Genomic DNA, 27,491 nt, shown 5'->3' with positions numbered 1-27,491 from the left:
TTAAATGTAAGTCAAATTAATCTTATGGATCTTCAGCTATTGTCGTACAGGTTCTGCATACTATCAAAACAACCAGAAATGTTTTGAAATTAACATTGGTTTAAAAGTAGTCAATCTATAAATAATTTATTAGTCGTGATTCTTAATTTTATGTTGAACAGATACATGTATGATACAGAAAGAAACAGATGACATCTCTTTTGAATCTGTGCTAAAATTGTGAAATGTCTGGAATCAGTTACAGTATATTTGTTAACAGAGCACAGATTAAGATTCACTTGTAACATTTTCAGTGTCCATTCTCAGATGCTATCATAAAAGTAATGGAGTTTTGCAGGTAGCATCACTGTAGATAGTTATGGTATATTTGTAAACTTGGTACACATGCAACATTTTCAGTGTCCATTCTCAGACATCACTGTTGGACAATTAATGGAGCTTTACAAGTAGTTGCACATTTGGTATGTGGGTGCTGTTACAGGAACTGCTCCTCCTGTAATATTCTGGAGGTGTATGTGTGTGTGTGTGTGGGGGGGGGGTTAGACAGAATTATGCATTTAAAATGTAAAATTGATGTGTGTGCATGAGAGAGAGGGAGCGCTTTTTGGTTTAGTTTGGTTTAGTAGATTATTAAGGCAAGACTTAATATTTTGGTTTCTTTTATTTTATACTTTCTAAAAATTAGAATTGTACGTGGGAAATGCATTCTTCACTCTTTGAAGTTTATGAGGAAGTCATATGCCAGATTAACATTGTAGCCTGAAATGAAATTATTCAGCCATAACAAAAAGGATGTTTACTTAGGACAATGCTGTTGGATTTGGAGACAGCAAATATTGTCATGAATATGAATTGAACCTTGCATTTTCTGTTGCTTTGCCAGCTCAATGCCTCTTTTGTGTGTGTTCTTATTGTTGAATTGGTGAGAAAGAAGAGTGCATCTTTGGATTATCAACTTTGTCCCTATATTCATTATGTGATAGAAATAAATTCTTCTAGTAGCCTTTTTACAATGGTCTTTGCTTAGATTAATTTTATGAAAGTGTTCTCATTTATCTTGGTTCACAGTTCACCAAAACAGAACACAGTTATGGTGAACATCCCTGGCAAAGTTGTACTTTCCAAAGAGTACTCTGTGTGCGCAGGAGAACTTTTAGGAATTTATATCTCTTACAATCATAGGTAGTGTCAAATGTCTAATAGTAATAACTCTATATTTGGAAATTTACTTAGGTGCTGTAATTTTAGAGTTCATTTGCCCTCTTTTGAAATTAAGGGCTGAATTAAAAATGAGGGCTGAATTAAAGAATTCTGGATAAATGAGGAAATATTTTTAAAGGGAAATAAATCTTTTTACATATTTATTTACCTTCTGCTTTTAAACAGTGACAGTAAGGACACTGGTAAGGTCCTGTGCATCTTTTACACTTCTATTATGGCTACAGATAGGTAGCCGTGTTGGTCTGCCATAGTCAAAACAATTTCCCCCCCCCTTCCAGTAGCACCTTAAAGACCAACTAAGTTAGTTCTTGGTATGAGCTTTCGTGTGCATGCACACTTCTTCAGATACACATCAGATACACATCAGATGTGTGTATCTGAAGAAGTGTGCATGCACACGAAAGCTCATACCAAGAACTAACTTAGTTGGTCTTTAAGGTGCTACTGGAAGGAAAATTTTTTTAACTTCTATTATGGTTATAGGCCGATGTCTCACATGTGCACGAAAATTTACTTGATAGCTCAAGATGAGGACTTGCAGCTGAATGTGTGAAATAAATCCACTGAAAAGCATAGTGTTTAAAGGGATTTGAAAGGTAGTATTTGATCTTTGAAACCTATCATTTCACAGTTCAACCTTCTATATATCTTATTTACTAGATTTGTAATTTGTTATTTACAGATAGTTTTCCAAAATATTATGACATTTATATTTACAATAAATTCCAGAAGAAGAAGGGGGAAAAGGGCAGCCACTTCTTCTATTGCCAACTTTTAAATTCATTAAATGCTGAAAAAATTAATTTGACTAAAGTTAGACTAGATTGGGAAAAAGTTGCTGCAGCATCATAGGTGAATATTAGAGCAAGCATTAGTTGCCCCTATACAAGCAGCAAGAGGCAAACTACCTCACTTATTCCCTCTGGCTGGGAGCCACAGTGCTATCCCAGGTATTGGTTGATTAAAGCCAAGGGGAAGCACCTTTGAAAGCCTTAATGATTCAACCAGGGAAGGGGTACAATACTTGCATTACTTATTCTCTTCTCCCCCGGTCCAAAATATTGGTGGACAATATTTGGTGGTTATGCTTTGCCCCTTCCAATAAAATTCTAGAGTGGTGGGAATTTTGTGGAGCTAGGTTAAAAAGTGCAACAACCATAGTTTTCTAAAGCTTTTGAAGAAAGGTTTTCTCAAGCTTTTGAAAAAAACTTTGATGAAGCCATAGTGACACTCAAGCTCACACTGAAGTCCATGTGTTATACCTATTTTCAGGCAATGTAGTTCTGAGTTTTGGGTCTTGTCTAAATCTGAAGTCCATGTGTTATACCTATTTTCAGGCAGTGTAGTTCTGAGTTTTGGGTCTTGTCTAAATCTGACCTGTTGTTACTTACCCCATTGATTCCCAGTTTGTGTTAGCAACAACACAATCCTGTCCAGTGCAGGATTTGTAAAAGAAAGTATACAGAGTGTCCGCAGGCATATAGATATAGGTCATCCTGTTGACATTGTGTACCTAGAACAGGTGTGGGGAAACTTAGTTGCTGAACTACAGCTCCCATCATCCTAGTCCATTGACCATGCTTGCTGGGGCTGTTGGGAGTTGTAGTTCAGCAACATCTGGAGGGTCAAAGGTTCTCCATACCTCACTTAAACTTTTAAAAATCTATTATCTTCTTCAATGGGGTTGTTCTATGATAGATCACAACTCCTTCAAAACATCTGTGCTGTTGACTCTCAAACCTTGAGATTGTTGAAATATATACATAAAAAAAAAATTCAATTTGAGTCGTGCAGCAAAAATTGGGTCTACTAGGCCATTTTTTTAAAGCAATGTGGACTAAAGTTGTTTCAGGGGCCCTTCTGAGATTAGGGGCCCTGAAGCTTAAGCTTCATTAGTTTCATAGTACAGTACGTCCCCACCCCCCACATACATGATACATATTTTAGAGGCCTAGAAGTGAGAGAGTACCCCCAGACTGTGCACCTGCTCCACCAGAGGGAGTTGAACCAATTCAATACAGACAACTGACTATTTCTCAGATCGAGGAGCCACTCACCATGCCTCCGTCTTTCCAGAATTCAAACTCAGTTTATGGACCCCAATATGAGGAGGGGGGATGTTCAATTAATGTTGCAGAACTCTCTCTTCCATATGAGTATTTGTTTTCACTAGCCCCTTGTTTGTCTCTGCATTGAAAAACAATTGCCCTAACTTTTCAGTTTGCTGGAAATGTGTCTTTATTGGGGAGCTAATGTATCAATGGATTTAGGGTTTCAAAACAAGAAATGATTTTTTGTTGTGCAAGAAGAAATTTAATGTATATAAAATAGATTATTTAAAACATATTTAGTAAGAATAATCAAAATTTATATAAGCTGCTACTACTTACAGGGTAGATTGGGCTGGCATCTGCAGAAAGGTATTTTATTTTAGGTAAATGCTTAATTGCTTTACGTGTGAACGTAAACACAAGAGGCTTTTGAGACTTGCTGTTTTATTGATAGCAAGCATTTAATTTGTTCTTTGTGGTGATTGAATGGTGCTTTGAATATTAAGCTTTTGTTGAAAATAATAATCAAATAGTGGACTTGGTTTACATGATAACTTTGTTATGTCTGTGTTGATAATGAAGTTAGTTGTTTGAGATTGAAAAGTAATATTCGAGCAACCAAATCCAGATATTAGAATGCAGTGAATGTATTTAACTTCTTTCAGTAGAAATTAACTGCTGATGCTTTTGAAGCTGTTCAGATCAGTTGGTGGTGGCTGCAAGACAAAGCATACTTGCTGAGCAGACCTCCTAAGGCAAGGGTGAGGAACCTCTGGTCTATGAACCAATCTTGACCTGAAAGACCATTTCCCTTAACCATGCCCATCCACTGATGTGACTGATGATGTTAGCTGATGGGTGGGAGGTCAGGGTTTAATTTTGCTTTGGCTGCATGCCCTGCTCCCAGCAGGGAACAAGCTTGCATGGGCAAGGCAGAAGGATTTACTCTCCACTTATCTGCTGAAGGGTGGGGATTAAAATGCTTTTCAAAAGCACTGTTTGAAGCAGTTCCTACACTTCTCCAGCAGTTGGCTGAGCAGCAGTGGTAACTGTGCTGCTGTCCATGTATGGTCTTGCCAGAGAAGTGCACAAACTGCACTTTTGAGAAGTGTTTTAAGGCAGTCTCTATACTCCTGTTTCATCTGAAGTGGGACTGCAGGAGTTGCCTTAACGTGTTTCTCAAAAGCACTGTTTGAAGTATTCTCCCCTTCTTTAAATGAAGTCAAAGTTTAGGGCCAACTAGATGTTACAAGAAAAACGTTTGGTTCTCAACACAGTCTTTCTGTTTTAATGCTGGAATGCATTTGCAAGGAAGACTTTGCAGGTGCAGGAGAAACTAAGTGCCCTTCTTACTCACCAGTATACTTTGGGAAGTCTATATGATTCCTGTATTTGCTTTTACCTTATTGAAAGTGTGGCATGGCCATGTATTTTCCAAGTTTGCCTTTGGGCACTTTTAAAACTAGATCTAAGATTAACAGTGCTACCTGGGAGACAATGCTCTATGTGTGAACTGAACAAAGTTATCTTTGCTATAGCATAACACATTCTACACTTTACTAAACTGAAAGTGTGAGAAGGATTCAATGAAGTAAACTTAGAGTCTAAATAGACTTACACCGTTTTTTGAGAAGGAGGCAGGCAAGATCCTTACAAATCCCGCTGAGGATTTGTGCAACAGATTGCAATCTCCTGTTCCCAGCAACACTCAAACTCAATATCTTAGTACAGGAAGCCACACAGAGCTTCAGATATGGTCTGAGCACAGGCGCCAGGAATGCCTTGTAGTGGGAAATTGTCTGTGTATTATTGCTGCTCAACTGGGAATTCAGCCTGGCCACAGCTTCCACAGAGAGCAGTAGCTGACTGACTCAGCAGTGGGCTTCAGCAGGTGCCCTCTGTGTTGACTGCTGATGCTGGGACTGAATCCAGATTGGCTGAATGAGAAGAGTCTCCCTTTTTTTCTTGCAGTGGAAATAATTTTCCAAGTAATATATATCTTCTCTTTTGTAAGTGTATTAAATTCTATAATTTTCCATTGGAAAAACATTTGACAAAAGAGTTCAAATAGCCATTCAGTCCCATAGGCAAATTGCTATCTGTTATCCTATGCTGCCTCTCAGGGTTGTTATGAGGATAAAATGGGGAAGAACTTCTCAGGAAGTTTTGTAGTTTTGTTGTAATGATATATATGTATGCACACCACAGGAGGGTGACTTGTTTGGTAATTAATATAGCAAAATGAATAATTGTCTTTAGCAGGTTTTTCCAGTTTTTAATTATTACTATTCTACATGTCGGAGCAAGTGCATATCCTTGTTTGTATGATTCAACTGTTTAATCAAATTTAGCAACTCGTAACTTAGCACAGTTACGGCTCTTATTAAATGGAGGCAATTGTAATAAAATTAGATTTAGTAGAGAACTGCTGTAGATCTGCTTTGCGTGCAGAAGATCCCTGGTTCAGCTCCTTGTGTCTCCAGGTGAGGCTGGGAGAAACTCAATCAAAAGCTTTGGAAATCCTCTGCTAGTCAGTGTGGACAATACTGAACTAGATAAACCAATGATCTAACTCTGTATAGGGCAGTTTCCTTCGTAGAGGCAGACCCCTCTGAGCCATCTTGCTAATTATCTTGCTTTCAAACAGGCAGTTCTGTTACAAAACATGCATACATGATTACTCATTGAAAGCCATATTCTTCCTTAGCTGTTGAACTTTTAATAATTTTTCTAATGCTTCTTAATAAATTTCCTTCTTCTAGTTTGAACCATAGAAGCCGTATGGACGGACAGTTATTTCCCCTTTTTATGACCTTTACCTATTTGAAAACTGTCAATTGGGTGATTTGACTTTTAAATCAAGGCAATTTAAGTAATTGATTAAAAAGAAAAACAAAACAAAAAATAAATCAGGTTCCAACTATAATTCCAGAACAGGAATCCGTACTAATTGGTGTTTTAATTTTAAAAATACCCATTTGACATTATCTAAAGTATTTATACTACCCAGAGGTATAAATAATCTGAAACTTCTGGTTGTTCAGCTTTATGTCTTTTTCTCTGCAGAAAACATGCATTTTTTAAGAGGAGTGTTAGGCAATTGTACATTATTGAAATTAATGGGGGAAGTTAAGATTTCTGCCCTTCTGAGCAGTGTTCTGGAAAGGTTATTAAATAAGATATTTAATTAGGGATTATGTGATGACCAGTACACTTGTATTGGATATATTCTGCAATTCTATTCAAGTTTTCTGTTTAAACCTCATTTTTCATTTATTTCTGCAGCTGAATGGCATTAGAGTGGTGGATGAACCTATGGAGGAAGGAGAACCATATTCCTATGAAGTAAGTTCATGCATAAGTTCTTAAGGGTGGGAACTGCCATCAAAATATTTTGAGTTTCATATTTTCTTTTGGATGCTTTATTTAGGAACCAAACTAGGAGAAAACTTGGAGGACAAAATGAGAGGTAAAAGAGAAGTAATAGAAATTTACCCTGCTTCTTCAGTAGAAAAGTTCAGGATTTTTTTCCTACGTGCCCGAGTGTATGACATAGGTGATGCACATAGATGATATGTAACCTTGCTTGAAATAGTTTGACTTTCAAGATTTGCAGTATTGATGCAAATCAAGTAGTATTTTTAATGAATTTTTGTTCCATATGTGTTGGATACATATCTGATGCTTGTTTGGGTGAGGAAAGCCGTATACTGGCAGCAGGCAGCCTGAATGACATTTTGTTTCAGAAGGAAGAAGTAACTACAAATTATTATAATTTTTAGAATCTATTTTTATTGTTACTGAAAGCAGTCTTGAAAATAAATGCTTAATACTTAATAGTTCACAGAACTATTTTTTGCCTGCCTGCTTACATGTGCTGGTTAGTCATTTATAGCCTTAACAAATGGAGAGGGCCTGTTATGCAAAGCTCTTCCTGATCACTTGGAATGGAACCATGCTTATTTGCCATAGGCAATTTAGATGGTGCTAGTTACAAGCCTGGTTGAAAGAAAAAAATAGTTCTTAAAATGTTTTATCATAAGACACTATGTTTTTAGTGGCCTTTGTTTTTATCTGTAAGCTGCCTTGAGTCCCGCCAGGGAAAAAGGTGAGGTATAAATAAATGAATCACCATCATCATCATCACCACCACTTTTTCTGATGTTTAAATTACTTTTGAGCAGTACCAGCCAGCCTGAAATAGATTCAAGTGTGTTTATGGCAAATATGTTAATTTTATAGGCATTCTGTCCAGTAAAGGTATACAAACAGTGTTCTGGATTGTATTTAATTTCCTTAGACTTTCTGTGTGGTGTTACTTTGCTCTGATTTTCATTTGACTGATAATCATATAGTAAAGTTCTGATGCCTTAAATAATTTCCAAATTCTTTCTCAGGGGATCCAGTTTTTTGTTTTCTAATGCTTGACCTGTAAGCAAAACTTCTAGGTCTCTAACATCAGTACTGGCATCTGAGTGATGTGCTATTGGGTCTAATTCTTTTTTATTAGTTGGCTTCTTCTTTGGTTTATATATTAGTGCTATATATAGTGACTACATAAGCAATCTGTGGAATGCACAGCCTGGGTGTTATCTTGGATATTAGGCAATGAGTGCTATCTTGGATATTAGGCACACATGATTCTGAGTATTGCATACATTAAGAGCAGGATTCCTCAACCTGGTGTCTTTCCATCAGCCTGGCTAGCTTTTTCAATGGTCAGGGATGATGGTAGTTATAGTCCAGCAACATCTGAAGGGGACCAGGTTAGGGAAGACTGTTGTAGGGGATGTTTCATATTCCCCATTCCTCTAATGTCTGGCAGTATACCTTATTTGCACTTGGTGGCAATACACAGATTGGCTCAGATGATGTGATGGCATGAAATATCATTTACAAACATTATGATTGCTGAGGCAACACAGAATCCTTACAGTGCATATTTTGTGAAGGGAAGGGAAGTTGTTAGTTTGGAAGGCATTGAAACATGGACAAAGGCAGAAAAAGATTTCTGTGTCTGACTGGAGATAGAGAATATTTGAGACATGTCCCCAGTCCAGTTTTCAATATTAATAAAATGTAATTAATACGTTAAAAGCCACACAAGCTTAAAATAAGAGCAGCCCAGCCCTGGAGCTGGTCTTTGCCTGCCTTCCCCTATCTCTGGAATCATTCCAACAGGGTATTTGGTGGGTGAGGGGCCATTCCAGTAGGTGCCTAGTGTTGTGAAGTGCTTTATAAATAACTGTCAGTACTTTGTTTCCTCTGGAAGCACTTCCCTTATCCTGGCATATGTTATCCATTAGGTTGGCTAGGGCAGTTTCTGTGCCAAGAACAAGCCTAGAACTAGACTGAAATGAAACGAGACAATCAGTTTCATCCTCTTGCTCAAGTAGCTTGCCTAAGAAGGTGATTTGTGGGTATTTTTGACCAGCTGATGATTGGTTAAAATCTTCAAGGTTTGAAGAGAGTTTCTTCATTAGTGGTTTTACAACAGTCTTAATCAAATATGCTGATGACATCCAGCTCTAAATTTAAGTTACTAAGTTTCCAAATGCTGTTGTCTTTGTCCTAAATCAGTGTCCAGAAGCTATGGTCAAGTGGAAGAGGGGTAACAGATTGAAGTTGAATTCAGACAAGTAAGAAGTGATGATAGATCTTCCTATAATTTATGGGGCTGTAATCTCCCCACTGGAACTGCTTTGGAACCTGGGAGTTATTTTTGATTCAGTCCTGCTTTTTGATAAGCAGCTTGCTGTTGTAGCCAAGAGTGCTTTGTTACAAAGTGTAAAAGAGATAGCTAAATTTAGGTGAAAGGCAACTCTGAAGAAGTCTAGAATTGAGGAATAGTTCTATGCTGGGGATGGAGAGGAACTGGAGTCAAGAATAGAGTAACTAAAGGAAGTGGAGTCCACTTGGCAGCGGGCTGTATAGGAGCTGATGTAAAGCCTGGGTAATATAAAAGGCTGCATGAACAGGAAAGAAGTGGGAAAATAAGAGCTTTGGAGGACAGGGCCAGGTGCCAAGTAGTCCTAGGATTGTGGACTCTAGATCTGACGGAACTATTGTCTCACCTTTGTTAGAAGGTGGCTTCTGCTAGTTGTGGCTTCTTTTGTTACTGAAGCAGTGTGATAGAGGCAGCAACCATTTTAGGTGTGTCCAATTGATGTGTGACTGCCAATGCACAGGTCCTTTTGGACCTGGAAGAAGGCAAAATGAGGGCTGAATAGGGGCAGGAGGTGCTTATCCATGTTCTGCTGATACGTGTGGGGGCCAGGAATGGAACCTCAGTGCAAAATTGTTGCTGCCTTTATTAAGCTGCGGACTCCTGCTTATTAGTAGTGTGCTTCATTTTAAAACGGAAGAAGTCTTAGTTTAGGCAAGGAGAGTATCTGCATTAAAAACACACGCACCATAATATTCATACCTGATACTTTATTTTACAAGCAATAAAATACCACATGCAGTTCTAAATTACATAACAATGAGTATTCAAGGAAACAGTGAGTGAGGTTGGTGTTTATAGATCATAGGGCAGACAGAGCAAGTTCTTCAAATCAGGACCTGAAAAGGATGGATGACTTGTTCATAGCTTGGTTGCTCAACTTTGGCTGTGATGGTGGTTGTGTGATCTGATTTTTTTGGCTTTAAAGTCAGGGTGGAGGAAGAAGAAGAAGTAATAGTACTGTGGGACCAGCTTGACAACCTGCAGCAGAATTGGTACAATATTCTGGACTACCCCCCTGGACCTTCATTTATGTTGCAGATGTTTTGGATTGTGACATCTTAATTAAGGGGCTGGAGTAGAGAAACTAAAGGAAGTTGGCTTTAGCAGATCAAACTTGTAGGTAGATGAAGATAGGACTACAATAACAGGAAGAAAGTAGAAGACAACAGAGGTTTAAAGAGCTGTAGTCCAAGGAACAAAATGTGCAGAAGGCTAAATCTGAAACAGAAGTAAAGTGATTGAGAGCACTATACTGTTGATAAAACCTGGTTTCTCTCCCTGATACTTATGCTCTGCTTCTTTTGCTGCTGCCCACACTGAACAGCTGTTGAGTGACCAAGTTCTTTTCTTTTGTTACATTACGTGGTTGCTACTCAATTCTTAGGATACACTGAATGTAGTTTTTTCAAATTAATGAATATAACTGAATAGCACATGGGATCTAAAATTACTCAGCCAGGACCTTGGATTTATATTACAGGAGACTATTCCATGGACAATTGTATGATTGCTTTTTCCTGTTGAATTCTTATTTAATGACTGTTGCCAAGTTCCACAGAAACAAATTGTGATGTCATAGGATAGTAACTTAAGGTGGAAGAAGAAAATAGAAACAGATGAATGACTAAAATGGTTTTTCATGCAAATGTTCCAGTTTATTGAAATATGAAAACAGCATTGTTGAATGTCTTGTGAGGTGAGGGTGGTGGTTTTTGTTGATGTTGGAACACTGGATGCCATTTTGAATCAAGATGACAGCTGAAACATGACTTTGGTGTAACTTCACTGGATTTTCAGTGCAGTGGGTGCAAACTGCACCAATTTCATTCTTGGCACAATTGTTCCTGACGTGGGAGCAGCTATTTTTTTTATCAACCTTGGAACACTAGATGCACTTTCAAATTAGGATGATAGTCCAAAACGTGACTAGTAGCTATTAAAGATTTTATTAGAGCTTATTGATATGACTTCTGTTTTTTCTGTCACTAGGCAACATGAATGCTAGCATTTTAACAGTTTTTTCCTTAAGAAAAGGAGGGATGAATTTTTAATATGTGTCAGGACAGTACTTAGATGCCTTCTAATCTTATGTGAGGGAAAGATGGAGGCTCTGATGTCAGCATTTATATACAATTGAAGTTCTTAGTGGTGTTTATATCTTCAGTGCATTGTTGGAAGAAACTGAGTTCTTTAAAAACAAAGCAGATTTGTTGTTACACATCTTAAATATTCAGTTTTGAAAATGTAAGCCTTTTATTTTCTATATTTCTCATCACTGTGAGGAACTGGAACAGTTATTCAGATACTGAGGTGTCTAAGGTGTTTTATGCATATTGAGGTAATAACTTGCTTTGTTGATTAATACCATCTTTTGAAATTCAAGCAGTAAATGTCTGAGAACATTGTATATATTCATTATCTACTATATATTTTGGAAAGTGGTTTGTTTATTCTCCATGCAGATGCCTCTTGAGCTATTATTGCTAAACCATGAAGGCTTCTGAGGTGAGGGTGGTGGTTTTTGTTGATGTTGGAACACTGGATGCCATTTTGAATCAAGATGACAGCTTGAAACATGATTTTGGTGTAACTTCACTGGATTTTCAGTGCAGTGGGTGCAAACTGCACCAATTTCATTCTTGGCACAATTGTTCCTGACGTGGGAGCAGCTATTTTTTTTATCAACCTTGGAACACTAGATGCACTTTCAAATTAGGATGATAGTCCAAAACGTGACTTGGGCACGACTTTGTCTGATTTTTCGTATGACTGGTACAAACTGCACTGATTCAAACTTGGCATGAAGGTTCCTGAGGTTGGGACAGCAATTTTTGTTAACGTGGAGCTTCTGGCTGTCATTCTGAATCAAGATGCTGGACAGAAACATGACTGGTGTGATTTTGCCCAATTTGGCATTAAGCATCCATTTGTATGCCTCTGAAGATATTGTTACCCAGTTTACCATGACTTTGCCAAATTTGAACCAATAGTTCCAACCAGTACTAATTTGGATGGCTCTGAAGATAGCATTGCCAAATTTGGCAGGACAGTTGCAACCTATGCAGTTTTGGATGCCTCTGAAAATATTTTCACTGAACTTGGCATGAGGATTCCCAAGGTGGAAGAGGCAGACTTCCTATGTTTAGACACCAAGTGCCATGTTGAATCAAGATGGCAGACCAAATAAACTAAATACTAGCATTCTGCACCAGCTGGAGCTGCTGAATCAGACCCAAGGGCAGCCCCATATAGAACCTATTAAAGTAATCTAGCCGTGAAGCTGCCAATGTGTGGACGACAGTGGTTAAGCTATCCTTGTCCAGGAACAGCTGTAGTTGGCAAACCAGAGGAAAGTGGTGAAAGGCATTCCTAGCCTTCTCCTTCCCCCATGACTATGAGACTGTCATCTCTGTTTTATTCACCTCGTTTCACACCTAACTTCTAACCACTTAGCCTACTTAAACTGTAAACACTTTGTCAAACATTTTACCCATTTAAGCAACATTTTACCCATAGTCCCAAACTTACACTACCTTGCACAGTGATTTGTAATTTTATGTTGATAAAACATGCAACATGCTTCATATCCTAAGCATTTATTTTCTGTTTGTAGACAATGAATTACTCTCAAGGTCTGATAATCTTGTTGCTTCCTCACAACCAGTATAAGGATCTGCTAGAGACTATGTCTCTGAGAGGACTTGGACAATGTTGTAACTATTGCCTGCAGTATCCTCCCCACTCAGTGGTTTCCTAAAAACAGGAGCTTTTCAACAGAAAAAGGAACAGTCTACTATGAAAGGATCATAGAGGCCTGAATTGTCCTTCCCATTATTATTATTATTTAAATATTATTTATCACTGCTCTTCACCAGCAGGTCTCAGGGTGTGTTACAACACTTTGAAATTCGGAATTAAAAACAATTAAAACATTCTACATTCACCAGAATAGGTGGGTTTCTGTAAACATGAATCTCAGGTGCCAAAGGCCATGGGGTAAAGAGGTGTGTCATCAGTATTCCTGAACAGTTGTATAGTGAAGAGGCCAGACATACCTCCATGGGGAGGGAATTCTACCACTAAGTGGATGCCACAGGGAATGAATGCCCTCTCCTAGGCCATTGGCAACCAAACTTTTGCAGGAAGTGTAACTACCAAGGCCCCCCCCCCCCCCCCCGCTGATCTTAACAACCAAGCGGGTTTGTAAGGAAGGAAGCGGTCTTTCAGATATTTGGAGCCCATGTTTTTTTGGGCTTAAATACTAAAATGAGCACCTTGAGCCTGGTAATGAACTGGTGGCCCAGGCAGCTATTTTAAAACAAGGGGTTATATAGATCATATGTGCTCTAAAAGCAACCCCAGCCAATACTTTGGGCAATGCATTTTGGACTAGTTGAAGTTTACTTCAGCAGCCTCATGTAGAGCACACTGGAATTTCCCAGAGCATGGAGTACAGTGACCAAATAATCTCTGTCCAAAAGAGGCTGTAGCTGGCAAATCAGTTGTAGCTGAAAATAGGCAAACCCAGCCACCAAGGGCCTCAAGTGACAATGCTGGATCTAGGAATAGTCCTAGGCTACGAACATGCTCCTTCCAGGGGAGTGCAACCTCATCCAGAACAGGCTGTTTTCTCTCCTTCTCGACATCAGAAATTTGAACATATAACACTCCTGTCTTTTCAGGATTCAGCTTCAGTTTGTTGGCTAACATTCAACCCATCACCCATCCTCACTTTTTGGATAATTTGTAGTAGGGCTTCTGATAGGTGGCAGTGGTATATTGTTTATGATTATACATCTATGGGCAGAGCAGCTTATTTTTATAGCACTAGCTGTAGATTGTATGAATAATAAATTATAAATAATTTCCCCTTCACAAACAGTAAAGTAGACAGATGGGGGCAGTAAAGATTATTATTTCAGTGGTCGTTATTATTCATTTTTATTTGAATAGGATGAAGGAGTTGTGAAAGAGATACCTATTACTCATCATGTGAAAGAAGGATGTGAAAAAGCAGATCCTGCACAATTTGAATTACTTAAAGTCCTTGGTCAAGGATCATTTGGAAAGGTAAGACAAAACTAGAACTGTTTATTCTAAATAATGCAATTTCATGTCATATTTGATTTCTAGTCCTGTTCATTCATCTAAAGACATACCTGATTTGTATTTAATGACTGTATAGTGAGCTATCTATGTTGGAGAGTTATTATAATAAATTTACAAAGGACATACACTAATACCTTCTCCACTGCTTTCACAAGACGTTTTACTTTTCGAAAGTATTTTAGTCATTTTTATGATGAAACAGTACATATTGCTTTTGGTGGAAGATGGAAAAGGCATATTTGATTTACTGAGCGTAAATGATTAGCCAACACAATTGATGTTTACTGTGGTTTTATAATTTGTTGGAAGACGCCCAGAGTGGCTGGGCCAGCCCAGTCAGATGGGTGGCATATAACTAATAATTGGAAAGCTATGAAAGTGACCCTTAAACGGATGTGTATTCATCTCCACTACTATTAAAACACTAAAATGTGCGTGTTTGTGGAATGAGTTGTTAGATTCAACACAACTTAAATAATGCATTTTTATTTTTCATTAGCAGTTTCACTTATAGATAAGTTTTACACTGAAAATTCAAAATTGGGTGGTGTGGAAATATTTTTATATGATATTAACATTTTATAACAATTTGAAAATTGATTATATTATTTATAGGCCTAATGCAGAAGTTAACCAATCAATGGTTAGAGGATCAGGAGTGTTCCCTTCCCGCTTATATCATCTTCTTTTATATCAGGCATAGGGACTCAGCAGATTTTGCTGAACTACAATTCCTATTATCCCTTGTCATTGGCCATGCCTGCTAGGGCTGATGGGACTTGGAAGTTCATCAGTGCCTTATGGGTCAAAGGTTATCCACTGCTATTTTATACTTTCCTTCCCGCTATGTTTCATTGTTAACTATGGTTAAGTGTTACATCTGAATCAGCAGTTTTGTTACCAGCTGTTAGATCCAAATGACAGTTTACAGCTATTATTGAAAGTTGGTTTGCTAACTAGTTTCAGCTAAAACACTTGGACTGAAATAGCATGCCTAGGTTATAAAAATGAAAGTAAAGTTGGGGGAAGGGGGCTAAGGGTAGTTCATAATCTTTTTTAAGCATGGTGTGACTTGACATAGTTAGCCTCTGCACCAGTATCAGAGTAAATGAATTAAGAGTGGGAGCTTTCATATATTCTAGAGCACCTGGGAAGAAGTCAAACTGGCAAATTTTACAGGTTTGCAAATAATTTAAAGTCTAAGTAATATTTCAAAGCAAGTATTTTTATGTGGTTCTCTGTCAGTTCCCTTCCTCTTCCCCCAGAAACACAATAGTTCACCTTTGTGTTTAATATTTATAGGTCACATGGAAGAGTAGGTACAAGTTAGCCTCTATTTTACATGAGTACACAGCCTCTTAATTAGTTCATGCTGTGGATATAAAAGCAACCCCCCCATTTGTGCGGTTCAGTATGTGCACGATTGTGCCCATGCACATTGTGCTGAATCCGGAAGTGCCCTGAAAATGTCACAAATGGGCAGAATGGGGTGGGGACAAAACAAAGTTTTCAGGCTTTTTCAATGTTGCTTCAAATATATGCGGTTACAGATAGGTAGCCGTGTTGGTCTGCCATAGTCAAAACAAAAAAAATTCCTTCCAGTAGCACCTTAAAGACCAACTAAGTTAGTTCTTGGTATGAGCTTTCGTGTGCATGCATTCTTCAGTATCTGAAGAAGTGTGCATGCACACGAAAGCTCATACCAAATATATGCAGTTTCACTTAAATGCGTGGTGCCTTGGAACGTAACCCGTGCATAAATTGGGGTTGCCTGCATTAAGTTTTTATTTCTATAGCATTCAGTTTGTAGAATTGGGACTAGAAAAAACCAGGTCAGCTAGGTAAGGGAAGGATTATTCTAATCTGACATATTATCATATTGGCCACTTGGTGGTCCTGGGATTCTCCTTATCTGCAGACTTACTGCTTGCCTGAAAGCAAGTTTGTATTTTGACTTCAACACTGGAGCATGTACCATGTGCGTACTTCAGTAATCACTCCCCTAAAAATATTTTATCATTTTTACTTCTTAAACACCTCCTGAAGCACCAAATGTATATGTAATAACATTTAAGTTTTTAAACAGGTATAATTCCGCAAGTTGTCATTTGTCCTAGGATGTCTATAACCATGTTCTATCAATGTTGCATATGTAATAAAACTGTGCCAGGTTGATTGAAAAGCAGTGGTTTTCTTGTCTATTCAACTCTCTTAGACATGGTTTGTCACTTTGTCCATTAATGTTAAGTCCCGGGGGTGTGAGGTCTCAAAATAGGTCTGCATTTACAGTCTTCTAATACCTTGCAATTGTAAGCCATGCTGCATTGATCAGGTGAGTAATAAGATCCTTCTGGGAAAGCTGTTGATCAGTTTGTGAGTAGTATGATAGAAGTGCTGTTTTAGGATCAAAGTGGGTATCTTGTTTTGTGGTAAGGCCTACTTTTTTCCAAAGCAAAAAGACTTGGGGGTATTGCCACTGCAGGTGGATAAATGACCGTGTGACATTACAATTTCTCCAATACATAGCTAATGCTTTTTTAGTAATTTTACTCAATAATAAAATTATACAACTAGTGCATACCTTTAAGTGCATTTTCCTGGTTCTTACTGGAGCAGATTTAAAAGGGGCTTTTACCTGGATTCTGTTCCATAAGGTATAATCTAATAGATCACCCAAATCTTTTCCCTATCATGCCTTTATAATTGTGAGAGGTGGCAACATTTCAGTTTAGTACTTTATAGATTTGGGAAACAAGACCTTTCCCTAAAGCAGTGGTTTTCAACCAATGTGCTGTGGCACCCCGAGGTGCCTTGAATGATGGTCAGGGGTGCCGCGGGCAACACTGGCCTCTGTCCCACTTTCCTTCCCTCCCTCCTCTGATGCCCTCTTGCAACTCTGCCTCCCAAAGGCTTGCACAGCTGTTGCAGCAGTCCTGACTACAAGCTCTTCAGGTGAATGGTGCCTCTGGGGCTGGCCAGGGGGTGCTTCCTAGGCCCCTCTGGTGCAGTGTGAGGAGGCACCTCACTTTGGGGCAGGGGGGCAACTCAGAGACCGTGGGGGGGGGGCAGCTGTAGCTGCCCAGAGGACTGCCAAGGAGAGGAGAAGGAGGCTGAGAGAACCCTCCACAATGGAGGGATGAGGGGCTGCTGGCTCTGTAGGCAAGGGGTGACATAACTGGGCTTTTGAGCCCCACAGCGGTGCTGCAGAAATAATGTAGTTTGACAAGAGAGCCATGGACCCAAAAAATTTGAAAACATCTGCACTAAGGGATTACAAGTTCACATTAGCTTTTCAAAAGCAATCATTGTGCATAATTCGTAAGCATTTGTAAAATATTTAATCTCTGTTCTCTGGTTAGGTTTTCCTCGTGAGGAAAATTTTTGGTCCTGATGCTGGACAGCTGTATGCAATGAAAGTTCTGAAGAAAGCTTCTTTAAAAGGTTTGCTTGCATTTATTTTTTTAAAAAATACACTACATTGGCTAAAGCCCCTTTTTCATGTGCCCCTTACACCAGAGGCCCAGAGGGTGGCAACAGGAGAACGTGCCTTATCTGCTGTGGCTCCCGTTTGTGGAATGCTCTCTGTAGGGAGGCTTTCCTGACTCCTTCATTACTTATCTTTAGGGGCCATGTGAATACATTTTTCTATAACCATGCCTTGTTTTATAGTTTAATAATCATTCCTATACTAAAGTTAATTACAAGTTCAATTGAAGGTACTTATATCCTAAGTAAATATGTTGTAGGACTGAAGTGTTTGGCTGCAGTCCTCAAGGGCATACATCTGAAATAGTTCAATGGGTTTTGCTTATTGATTATTTCAAAGTGTGTGGCTTAATGATGGCAGACTTCTGTTTAAACCAGTTGTTTCCTTCATCTTAAATTAGTGCTTGATATCCTGACTAAAAAGTGCCTGGGCTTATCCTGCCTGGCAGTTGCTCATTTTGATGTAAAATATAGTGACAGAATATCCCTGTTAAGTGAAAAGGACTCTGCACATGTTGAGGGGCATTTGTTCCAGTATTTATCCTGAACACTGAAAACAAGGTTGAAGACTACACTCTCTTCAAAAGCATGTCTTTATTCCCTAGCTTTAAATGACATATTTTTAGGGCTTGTCTTAATAAAGGTTTAAACAGATATGGCAGTGATTTATGGATTTTAAAATATGGCCTCTCCATATATATCGTGTTATACCTGTAAATCATACTACTGCAGTGAATTTCTCTTGACTTTTTTGTTGCAGTGTGTGTGAATCTGGTTGGTGACCCAGTGCAATCATAAATTGTAGAGTTGGAACGGACCCCAAGGGTTATCTAGTCCAATTCTCTGAAATGCAGGAATCACAGTTAAAGAATCCCTGACAGATGGCCATCCAACCTTCTCCAGTGAAGGAGAGTCATTTTGTAGAATAAACATTAGTGGTTTGTGTACAGAAACTCCTTGGTGAATTCTGCCTGTTGTATATATTATCCCTCAAATTCTTAGTCAAAATAGCCATTTAACAAAACTGTGATTGTTTATAAAGTTTTCTGCGGCTGATTTAATTCAGGTAGCTTGCTTAATATAGATAACAGCCATTTCTGTTTGCAGTTCGAGATAGAGTTCGTACAAAGATGGAGAGAGATATATTAGTAGAAGTAAATCATCCGTTTATTGTCAAACTGCACTATGGTGAGTATTTTTGTGTCCATTGAAATTCATATTTAAATGAAAATTCTAATAAGCATTTTCTTACAGATTTTTTGGGGAAATTTGCTGACTGATGGGAAAGCAAAATAGAACTTAATTATGAATGAACGCATGATAAACGGATAGTGAACATGCATGAAACTAACATTGATCAATCCCTGGACTGAATGAGCTCTTCAATGCACTATTTGGTCTGTCTTAAAATTGTTCTTGGACAATCTGGAAATAGCCGTAGTTTTAGAAGAAGCTATTTTTAAAAGGACCCTTCACACCACTGATAATGTATGACATCTTGGTAGCCTGTGACCACATTGCTAAATATGGAATTTCTGCCTCAACACGACCAACTTGTAGTGCTAATTCTACTCCCTCATGAAGCCTATTTGTCTCAATAAAGTTCACTTGAATTTAGATTGAGGTTTCTACTTATGCAAATAAGAATGCAAGCATGTGATGAATTTAACTTTCATGGCTTTTGTCTGCTTTCTTTAAAGGTTTAATTGTAAAATTGGATACAAAATTAGATCTTTGCTGTAGAAAAAGTCTTGAGTACTTTTAATTTGTAAATAGTATTAAAATATTTAGAGTTCTAGATAAGCATGCGGGTATTAATTTAGTATTTTGATGAAGTATTCTTATGATTATTCAAATCAGCTTTTCAGACTGAAGGGAAGCTATATTTAATATTGGATTTTCTCAGGGGAGGAGATGTGTTCACAAGATTATCCAAAGAGGTACGTATTTCTATAATTTTGAAAATAAAATTAATATTTACATTAGGCAAAATGGACTATCTTGTAATTTTACATTTTTACCCTGTCCTTCCACATTTGTGCATTGCATGATATATATTGAATATACATTAGTACATATATCATAAAGACATACCAACTTAGGAAACTGTAAGTAGCTGGGCCTATTTAATTAAATGAGCAGAGTTTCCAGTAATGGGTGTGTTTTGGGTAAGGCTCCTGAACCCGTGATTGGGAAGAACATTCACCAGGACCAAACAAAATGTCACAGAAGTGTGGCAAGCTTTTGAGTTATCCAGGACTGTTCACCAAGCAAGATGTTGCACAAGGTAGGGAGTGACAAGAGTGAAGAAAAACAAAAGAGTACAAAAATAAGGCTGATGTAGTAACCATGAGGTCAGTTTCTGGATTCTGTTCCATGATCTTGAATTCTGGAGAACTCAGAACCGTGCCACATCTCTGTGACATCTTGATTTGTGCCAATAAAAGATTTTTTCCTTCTAGACCTAAATAACTTCCTTTGGTTTTTATGAGCTGAAGGCTGTAATCCTATGCACACTCAATCTGTGGGATGTTTCTGAGAAGTAGAGGCACCCCACCATTTATGTGCATCCCATTAATGTACGACCACATTTATGTGGATAGCCAACAAACAAACAAACAAATAGACAGACAGACCTTCCCTTGCTCGAGGTTTCTGCCCTGAAGTCGCTCTGGGCTTCTACTGAATAAGGGAAGGCAGCCTTCAATTGATGTGGGGTCGGGAGATGCCTTCTCCCTGCCACTCGGCTGCGTGTCCGCGTCCCCATTCTTGTGATAGTTCTGCTGGGTGCTCTTATTGGCCCTTGCTCTCCGTGGCCAGCTGCCAGCACTGTTTACACTGGTTCCCCTCGGGCACACAGATGGACTTGAGACAGGCTTGGCAGCAGCCCTGGGCAAATTCTGGGGTTAGTCTCTCTCTCTCCTCCCCACACACCCTCCCTGATAAAGTGGGGCGCTCCTCATTTTACGCAATTTCACTTACGTGTGCGGGGCCCCCAGAATGTAACCCCCGCGTAAGTGGGGGGACGCCTGTATACATAGGATTGTCCTGTAATTCGTTCAGTATACAGTATGGACTGAGAAATATGCCTCCCATTTACAACTGCTCATTCCTAAAACGGGAATGTGTGTTTAAGTATTTACTTTTCCTTGGAACAAGAGAAAATGAAAATCTTGACTCTGCTTTGAATCTCTTCCACCTGTTATAAATATTCTTCTATAAATATTTTTATACTTCATATATACTACTTTGGCATTTACATTTCTACCTACTTCATTCCAAGTTGCAGAATATTTTTATAAAATGGCTGTTTTCTGAAATCAGTTATCAGCATTTTTATACCAAGGAGTATCTGGACTGCATTCAGATCTTTATTTCATGTGGAGGGAGTGGGTGTGCAAGAAGAGCACATGATGATCTGTTAGGGAGTTTAGCATCATTCTACTTCCCTTCTGTCCATCCCAGTCATCTTTTAGCAGGGGTGAGGGGAAGAAGGAGGAATGATCTGAATATCTGTTCCGTTGGGAGCTAGCAGGATTTATGCTAGCCCTCTCTAGCTTGTCTTTTCTGATGGCCTATATACAGCCTGAGCTCCCATCATCCTGGATTATGGGGGATACATGCATCACAGCTTTTTAGATCTTACGGGAGTTTATAGTCATCTTAGATATGCAGAAATTTAACAAGATCAGAATGTAAATCTATATAGTTCTTATTAGGTTATGTTTACAGAGGAAGATGTGAAATTCTACCTCGCAGAACTGGCCCTTGCTTTGGATCATCTGCACAGCTTGGGAATTGTGTACAGGGACCTGAAGCCAGAAAAGTAAAGTAAAATGTATTTTATCCGTTACTACAGTACTCTTGTTCGAAGATTTATTTGCCTTTTTTGTAATCAAAATATAGAATCACATGAAAGTTTAGATATTTTATTCTAATATATATTGAAAATAGAGTATTGCATATTTGTTAATATAATACAGGCACCCCCCCACTTACGCGCATTCCATTCACGTGCGACCATGTTTAGACGCATCACCGTGAAATAAATAAATGATTTAAACCAGGAAATTGTGCCAAAGCACTGCGAAAAGAGAAAGAGAGACCTGGAGAGTGGGGGAAAACAGCTTGCACGGCCGCTCTGATTGTCTTGCCGCCTCCACTAACGCACCCTCCTTGTCTTTCTTCTTCCTCGGCAGCAGAGCCATTGTGGGGTGGGGGTGCTCCATGCCTCTGCCCACCTGCCCATCCCTCGCTCACTCGCTTGTGTCAGTTTTGTTTATTGGACAGGATCTGAGAGTCCCTCTGCCCTCTGATCGCCCTCTCCCTTGCTGCCCAACAAATAGGCAGCAACATTATTTCTCGAGGAGTGGGGGAGAAATTAGATAAAAAATAAACGGTCTCCAGCAACTTCCAAGACTACTAGAGAGAGTGCCGAGAAGTCCAGCAGCAGTGTTGGGCACCTGGAGCCACCCAGCTACCAACCCACAGCTCAACTTTCTGGTCACTGAAGGCAGGCAGGGCATGCATGTCCAAGGGTACATAGCTGCCTGGGGAAGACTGATGGGATGGATGGGATCTGCTGAGAGAGAGCTGTTTCCCAGCCTCTCTCAATAGCGCCCCCCATTTTTCACATATATGTGCGGAGTCTGGGAACATAACCTCCACATAAGGTTTGGGGGGGAATGCCTGTATATAAATAATATTGGTTTATTTATTATTTCATTTGCTAAATTAAATGTATTATAAATTCTCCTGTTATGTGTATTGGTGAATGTGGATTTTAATTTTCAGCATTTTGCTTGATGAAGCAGGACATATCAAGTTAACAGGTAGGTGGAACTTACCAACATAACCTTTTAAAAATATTTATATAAGTATCTTGAAAAGTTGTAGCAGGAGATACTGCATTGAGTTTTTCACAGCTATTATGTGCATTTTTTCTTGTGCATTTTCAATCATTTTAGACTTAGAGTATTAGAGGTTATTGTATGCCAGGATCTTGTGCATATAACCAGAAATGACTTTCTTCTAGCCAGGTTGTAAGCTGTTGTGACTCCCTCCAGTGTCCTAGCCACTAGTCCTAGCCAGCAAGCTCACATATTCTCATGCACCATCCTGTTGACTGTTAAGCACTTCTTGGAGATTTTTAATTAAATCAGGGAAAAAGAAGAAGATGAAGAAGAATTTCATTCATTCATTCATTCATTCATTCATTCATTCATTCTTGTACCCTGCCCAAGAATATAAAAGAACACAACAAAACATCAAACATTACAAGCTTCCCAATACAGGGCTGCCTTCAGATGTCTACGGAAAGTTATATAATTGTTTAGCTCTGGACTCGGCTACACAGCTGCAAATAAAACGTTTTAAATGTGTTGTAAAGTGCAATATACAAATGTGACACTAGATAGTAATAGTGAGCTATGCAAAATTCAATGCCTTTTTCAAAACATTTTTTTAAAAAAACATTTTCACAGTGTTTTTATGTGTGTAGATTCCCCCTCTTTAACACCTGATGGGAGGGCAGGTGCAACTACCGAGAAGGTAATCTACCTGGTTCCCTTCTCACAATGTGGGAACTGCTAGAAGGCCCTCTGAGTGGTACCTCATTGTTCAGGCTGGATGATGGGGGTGGAGATGGTCATTCGGGTATATAGGGCCAAAGCACTTATTCCGCAACAATATGTTTTAATCTATTGGCTTAGCTTCTGAATTGAATATAATTTTTCACCACTAATGCCTTGCTTCTGCGAAATAATCTGATTATTGTAAGGAGTCACTGAAACAGAATGGGATTTGAGCTCGGAGGCTGCATCAAGAAGAGGGGTCTCTGAAATTGAGACCTCAGCTGCCCAAAGGAAATGCCTTCTATTTTTGCAATAGTGCCCTTGGATCCTAGTTGAAAGGATTTTCAACAGTGAAGTGGAAGCAGTTCTTGTCTGCATTTTTTTGAGTGGGTTAGAACCCCAAAGTATAATTTAATATCCTCATGATTCTTTTAATCTACTTCTGCTTTTCTGCAGAGGATGTCAGCTGTTAGATCCATTTCTTGGTCCAAAATTATGATGGAAGCAGATATTATGTTCCAGTTTGATGGCCCAGTTTGTCAGGCATGGTTTCTATTTGTTGTAGCTCATTTGCTATTGAGATTGCCCTCATATATATTTATTCAGCTTATAAATGTATTAGACACTTTTCTTCACAGTGGTTTAATAAAAAAAGACACATAAAGTAAAAATAACAAAAACCCCAAGCAGTTAAACATAGTAACTGTAGAGTTTAGGTGAAATTTATAAATCAGGTGGAAATATTTCAAATAGAAGCTCAGCCGTTTGACCATTTAGTTATTTAAGAACTCATTGGTGGATACCTTCTGACATCTTGCTGAAATTTACAGAATAATCCACTGCATGTGTACTCAGAAGTAAGACTCTGTTTAGTGGTGTTTTCCCCCTAGTAAGCACACAAAGGATTGTAGCCTCAAAAGTATTAATGTCTTAGTTTTGTATAAGGATCTGTGTGTCACAGTTGTTTGATGAGAGAGATGAAGGATTATGTCAGAATGATAGCAGACACAGAATATTTGCTTCTAGTATCTCCAAAGTATATAAAAGGTCATCAAAGACAAGCAGGAAGAAGACCTAGTACACTTCTCTCATGTAGATGGAATGTTGTATAAGTGCAGAAATGCACCTTGGATTTAAATGTTGTATATGTCTATAGAAGTACTATTTACGCAGATTCAGCTTTACACACTTGTGGGAGGGACTAAAAAAATTGAAAAGGGAGCAGGGTTTCAGGAAGAAATACTTTGGCAATCCCACCTGTCATTGAACCCTCAGTTAAAAAGAAAATAAGAGGGGAAAAAAAGGAAGAGAATGGCTTTAGGAGAAAAGGAACAAGGGGAGGTGAAAGATCAGTACCTCTGGTCAGTTGAACAAAGTACCGGTCTCTAAGCATGTCTTTACATCCAGTTTGGGCCTGGTTGATCTTCACTTGCTGGCATTCTTTCTTGAATAGCAGTTGGTGGGTCTTGTTCTTTGGATAGGTCTGGAATGTCCCTTTGCCTTGCTTCTGCAGTCATAGGGGAACTGGAATTTAGAACAGAATGTTCTTTCTGTCATGGAGGGGAATATTGCATTATTTTGCAGGCTGCAATTTTAATAGAAAGAAAAATGCTAAAATATAGTTGAAAATTGCTTGTTAGCAAGCACACTTTAAATTCTCTTCAGCTTTATTATAAGGGACAAAAAAGCAAAGTAGGCATTTATGAGTGAATTTTGGCAGTATTTCACATAGCCACAGCAAAAAAAAATGAGAAAACATGTTATTTGGTCAAGCTTACTCAGCTTTTGGTGTGGCATTGTTAACAAAGTCAATGAATCTTTGTAGAAGACAACATTAAGTTGTGAAATGTATTGTTCTAAAGGGGCACAAGGAGCTAAAACAAATTATACAATCATAATATAATACCCTGCAATCATAATATCAAACAATCATATCATATAATAGTATATAATCATGATATTGTACTATCATAATAGCAAAATCATACAGTCATAATATCATATGGTCACACAACTATACAATCAATATAACAATATCATACCATCACAATATCACACTATCATATTGTACAATCATCAAATCATATCATATGATCATTAATGAAGGATATTAACCTACGGTATATCCAGCTCCTCCAACGCATGTTGCTGATGACCAGTGTAATATGGGAGAGGCTTAATTTCCCTCTCCTTGAAATTCGTTTTGCATTGGCCAGCCGGGGTGGGGTGTGTGGGCTGGGGAGGTGAGGGCTATGATATTTGGTGATGGCATTGTTATGATATTGTGATTGGAAAATATTATGATTATATGATATTGATCTGATTGTGTGGTTGTATGGTGTTGTGTGTTTATGATTATGTAATTGTGATATTATAATTGTATTGCAATGCTATTATAATTATGAATGATTCTATGATTGAATGAGATGGCTGATTGATTTAATAATATGATTGTATGATATTATGTTTGAATGTGGTTATGATGTGAACTTGTAAATGGGCATTTGCTGCACCTCATAGCAGTTGGCAAGAATATGTTTGCTAAGAGTCTTGTGAACCTGATCAGGACAGCTTTAAACTAAATCCTGATGGGGAGGGAGATAGTATTACAGATGACAGTTAAACATGCATGCGCGCGCACACACACACACACACACACACACACACACACACTCCCCTTACTTTTTCTTGGCTGGATTTGCCTTTGTACATTGGATTAACTTGCAGACTGTTCTTCTGGACACTGGTGGAAGCCATGTAAAGATTAAAAAAAATGGTCTGAAAAAGCTTTACAGAAAGCTGGACATGATTCTTGTAACCTGTTCTTTCCTTGAAACTTCAATCACAGCAGCTGGAGGCAAACTGATTTTAAACCAAGCAGCAGCTTTGTTAATATGAGTTGCTACTGGCATGTTTCTACATGGCTTTAAAAATACAGCCATAATTCCTAATGTTAGATAAAAATGAGACTTTTCAGTAATAGTTTTGCCATTGATGAACATTTTCATGTTATATTGTACGGCAAGAATTTGGCAAGAGGTTTGTACATGCAGATCCCACTTACAGTTCCCAGGGAATCATTTGTTGGGTGAGCATTCACACAATGAGCTAATGATTTCCATTTTTTCCCTATGAGAACATTTACAATCCATGATCTTTTTCTGCCCCGTCCCACCATGGTTTCTTCCTAAAATGGCTGCAACCAACCAGCAAAAGAATTACAAAGGAAAAACTGATTTGTCCAACTTCTCCTGCTCTCTGATTTGTCTGATCTCACTCTCCCCTCCCTCTGTCCATGATTTCTGCCCCCAAATGGCTGCTGCTGCTGAGCAAAGCACAAGCAAATAAGTAAATGAGCAAACTCTGGCTGTTGGGATTTCTGAGTCAGCTGTGTATATAACAAGATTTGGGCATAATTCCTTGTGTTCAGATAAGTGAATTTGCGGGTAACAAGTGGGCAGATAGTGGGACCTGCGTGTATATAGAATGGCTTGTTAGGAGGCCAACTTATTTAATAAACTGTGCTGTCCTTGTATTCACTGTTGAGCAGCACTGAAAGCATACCTGAAAATAAATGTTATATTGTATGTACAGATTATGTTCAGTCTTCCAGCATAGTGCTTTTTTTAAAGATCCACTTTTAAAAAAAACTATTTAATTTTGTTTGAAGTATAATAAGCCAAGGGTGACTTATTAATATTCACATGAGTCCTTGAAGCTCATATATTGGTGGAACAGTATGGCAACCACTTTGTTTGTATCTTCCATCATTTTGCCTTTAGGCCAATAATATAATATTAATTAACCCTGAGCACATGAAGCTATTATAGTACAGGAAATAACACAGTAAAAGAATACCGTGTTATCATGCAGTTTGCAAATGTTTCAGTTATTTTTCTGTTTAATTTGAGAGTTCCTTGATCAGCTGTTTTGCATCCCATTTTTTCTGCCCTATGGGCTATAGGATAGTATATTTACTCCTAAAAATACACAGTTCAGGCTTGTAATGTTTTGCAACCCCTGTGGCACAAAGTTTCTTTATGTGAAATATTGTATAATACTATTTTAGACTTCGGCCTCAGCAAAGAATCCGTGGATCAAGAAAAGAAAGCCTATTCTTTCTGTGGTACTGTAGAGTACATGGCTCCTGAAGTTGTAAACAGACGAGGCCACAACCAGAGTGCTGATTGGTGGTCATTTGGTGTTCTTATGGTACTGTATATTTCATTACCTAATTTTACATGACAATCAGATATGCTGCGTGTTGTTGCCATTGTCCACATGTTTTTGTGATTGTCAAGATATTTGATATAGCATTATATT

The 27,491-nt window shown here is 38.5% G+C and overlaps 1 protein-coding gene across 2 annotated transcripts in view; it reads left to right on the top strand.

Moving 5' to 3' along the window:
* RPS6KA6 (ribosomal protein S6 kinase A6) overlaps positions 1-27,491 on the top strand; it is a 59,716-nt gene that overhangs the window by 6,080 nt on the left and 26,145 nt on the right. For both annotated transcript variants that reach the window (XM_028715941.2, XM_028715942.2), the window contains exons 2-9: positions 6,558-6,617; positions 13,954-14,070; positions 17,469-17,550; positions 18,703-18,783; positions 19,456-19,535; positions 21,315-21,421; positions 22,390-22,427; positions 27,238-27,380. In XM_028715941.2, coding sequence (XP_028571774.2) covers positions 6,558-6,617; positions 13,954-14,070; positions 17,469-17,550; positions 18,703-18,783; positions 19,456-19,535; positions 21,315-21,421; positions 22,390-22,427; positions 27,238-27,380 — 708 coding nt within the window. The remainder of the gene's footprint in view (positions 1-6,557; positions 6,618-13,953; positions 14,071-17,468; positions 17,551-18,702; positions 18,784-19,455; positions 19,536-21,314; positions 21,422-22,389; positions 22,428-27,237; positions 27,381-27,491) is intronic.

This window comes from Podarcis muralis, chromosome Z (genome assembly GCF_964188315.1).
Source record: "Podarcis muralis chromosome Z, rPodMur119.hap1.1, whole genome shotgun sequence".
Taxonomy (NCBI): Eukaryota; Metazoa; Chordata; class Lepidosauria; order Squamata; family Lacertidae; genus Podarcis; species Podarcis muralis.
Note: the sequence above shows the minus strand (reverse complement) of the source record. Positions and strands in the feature narration are given on the sequence as shown.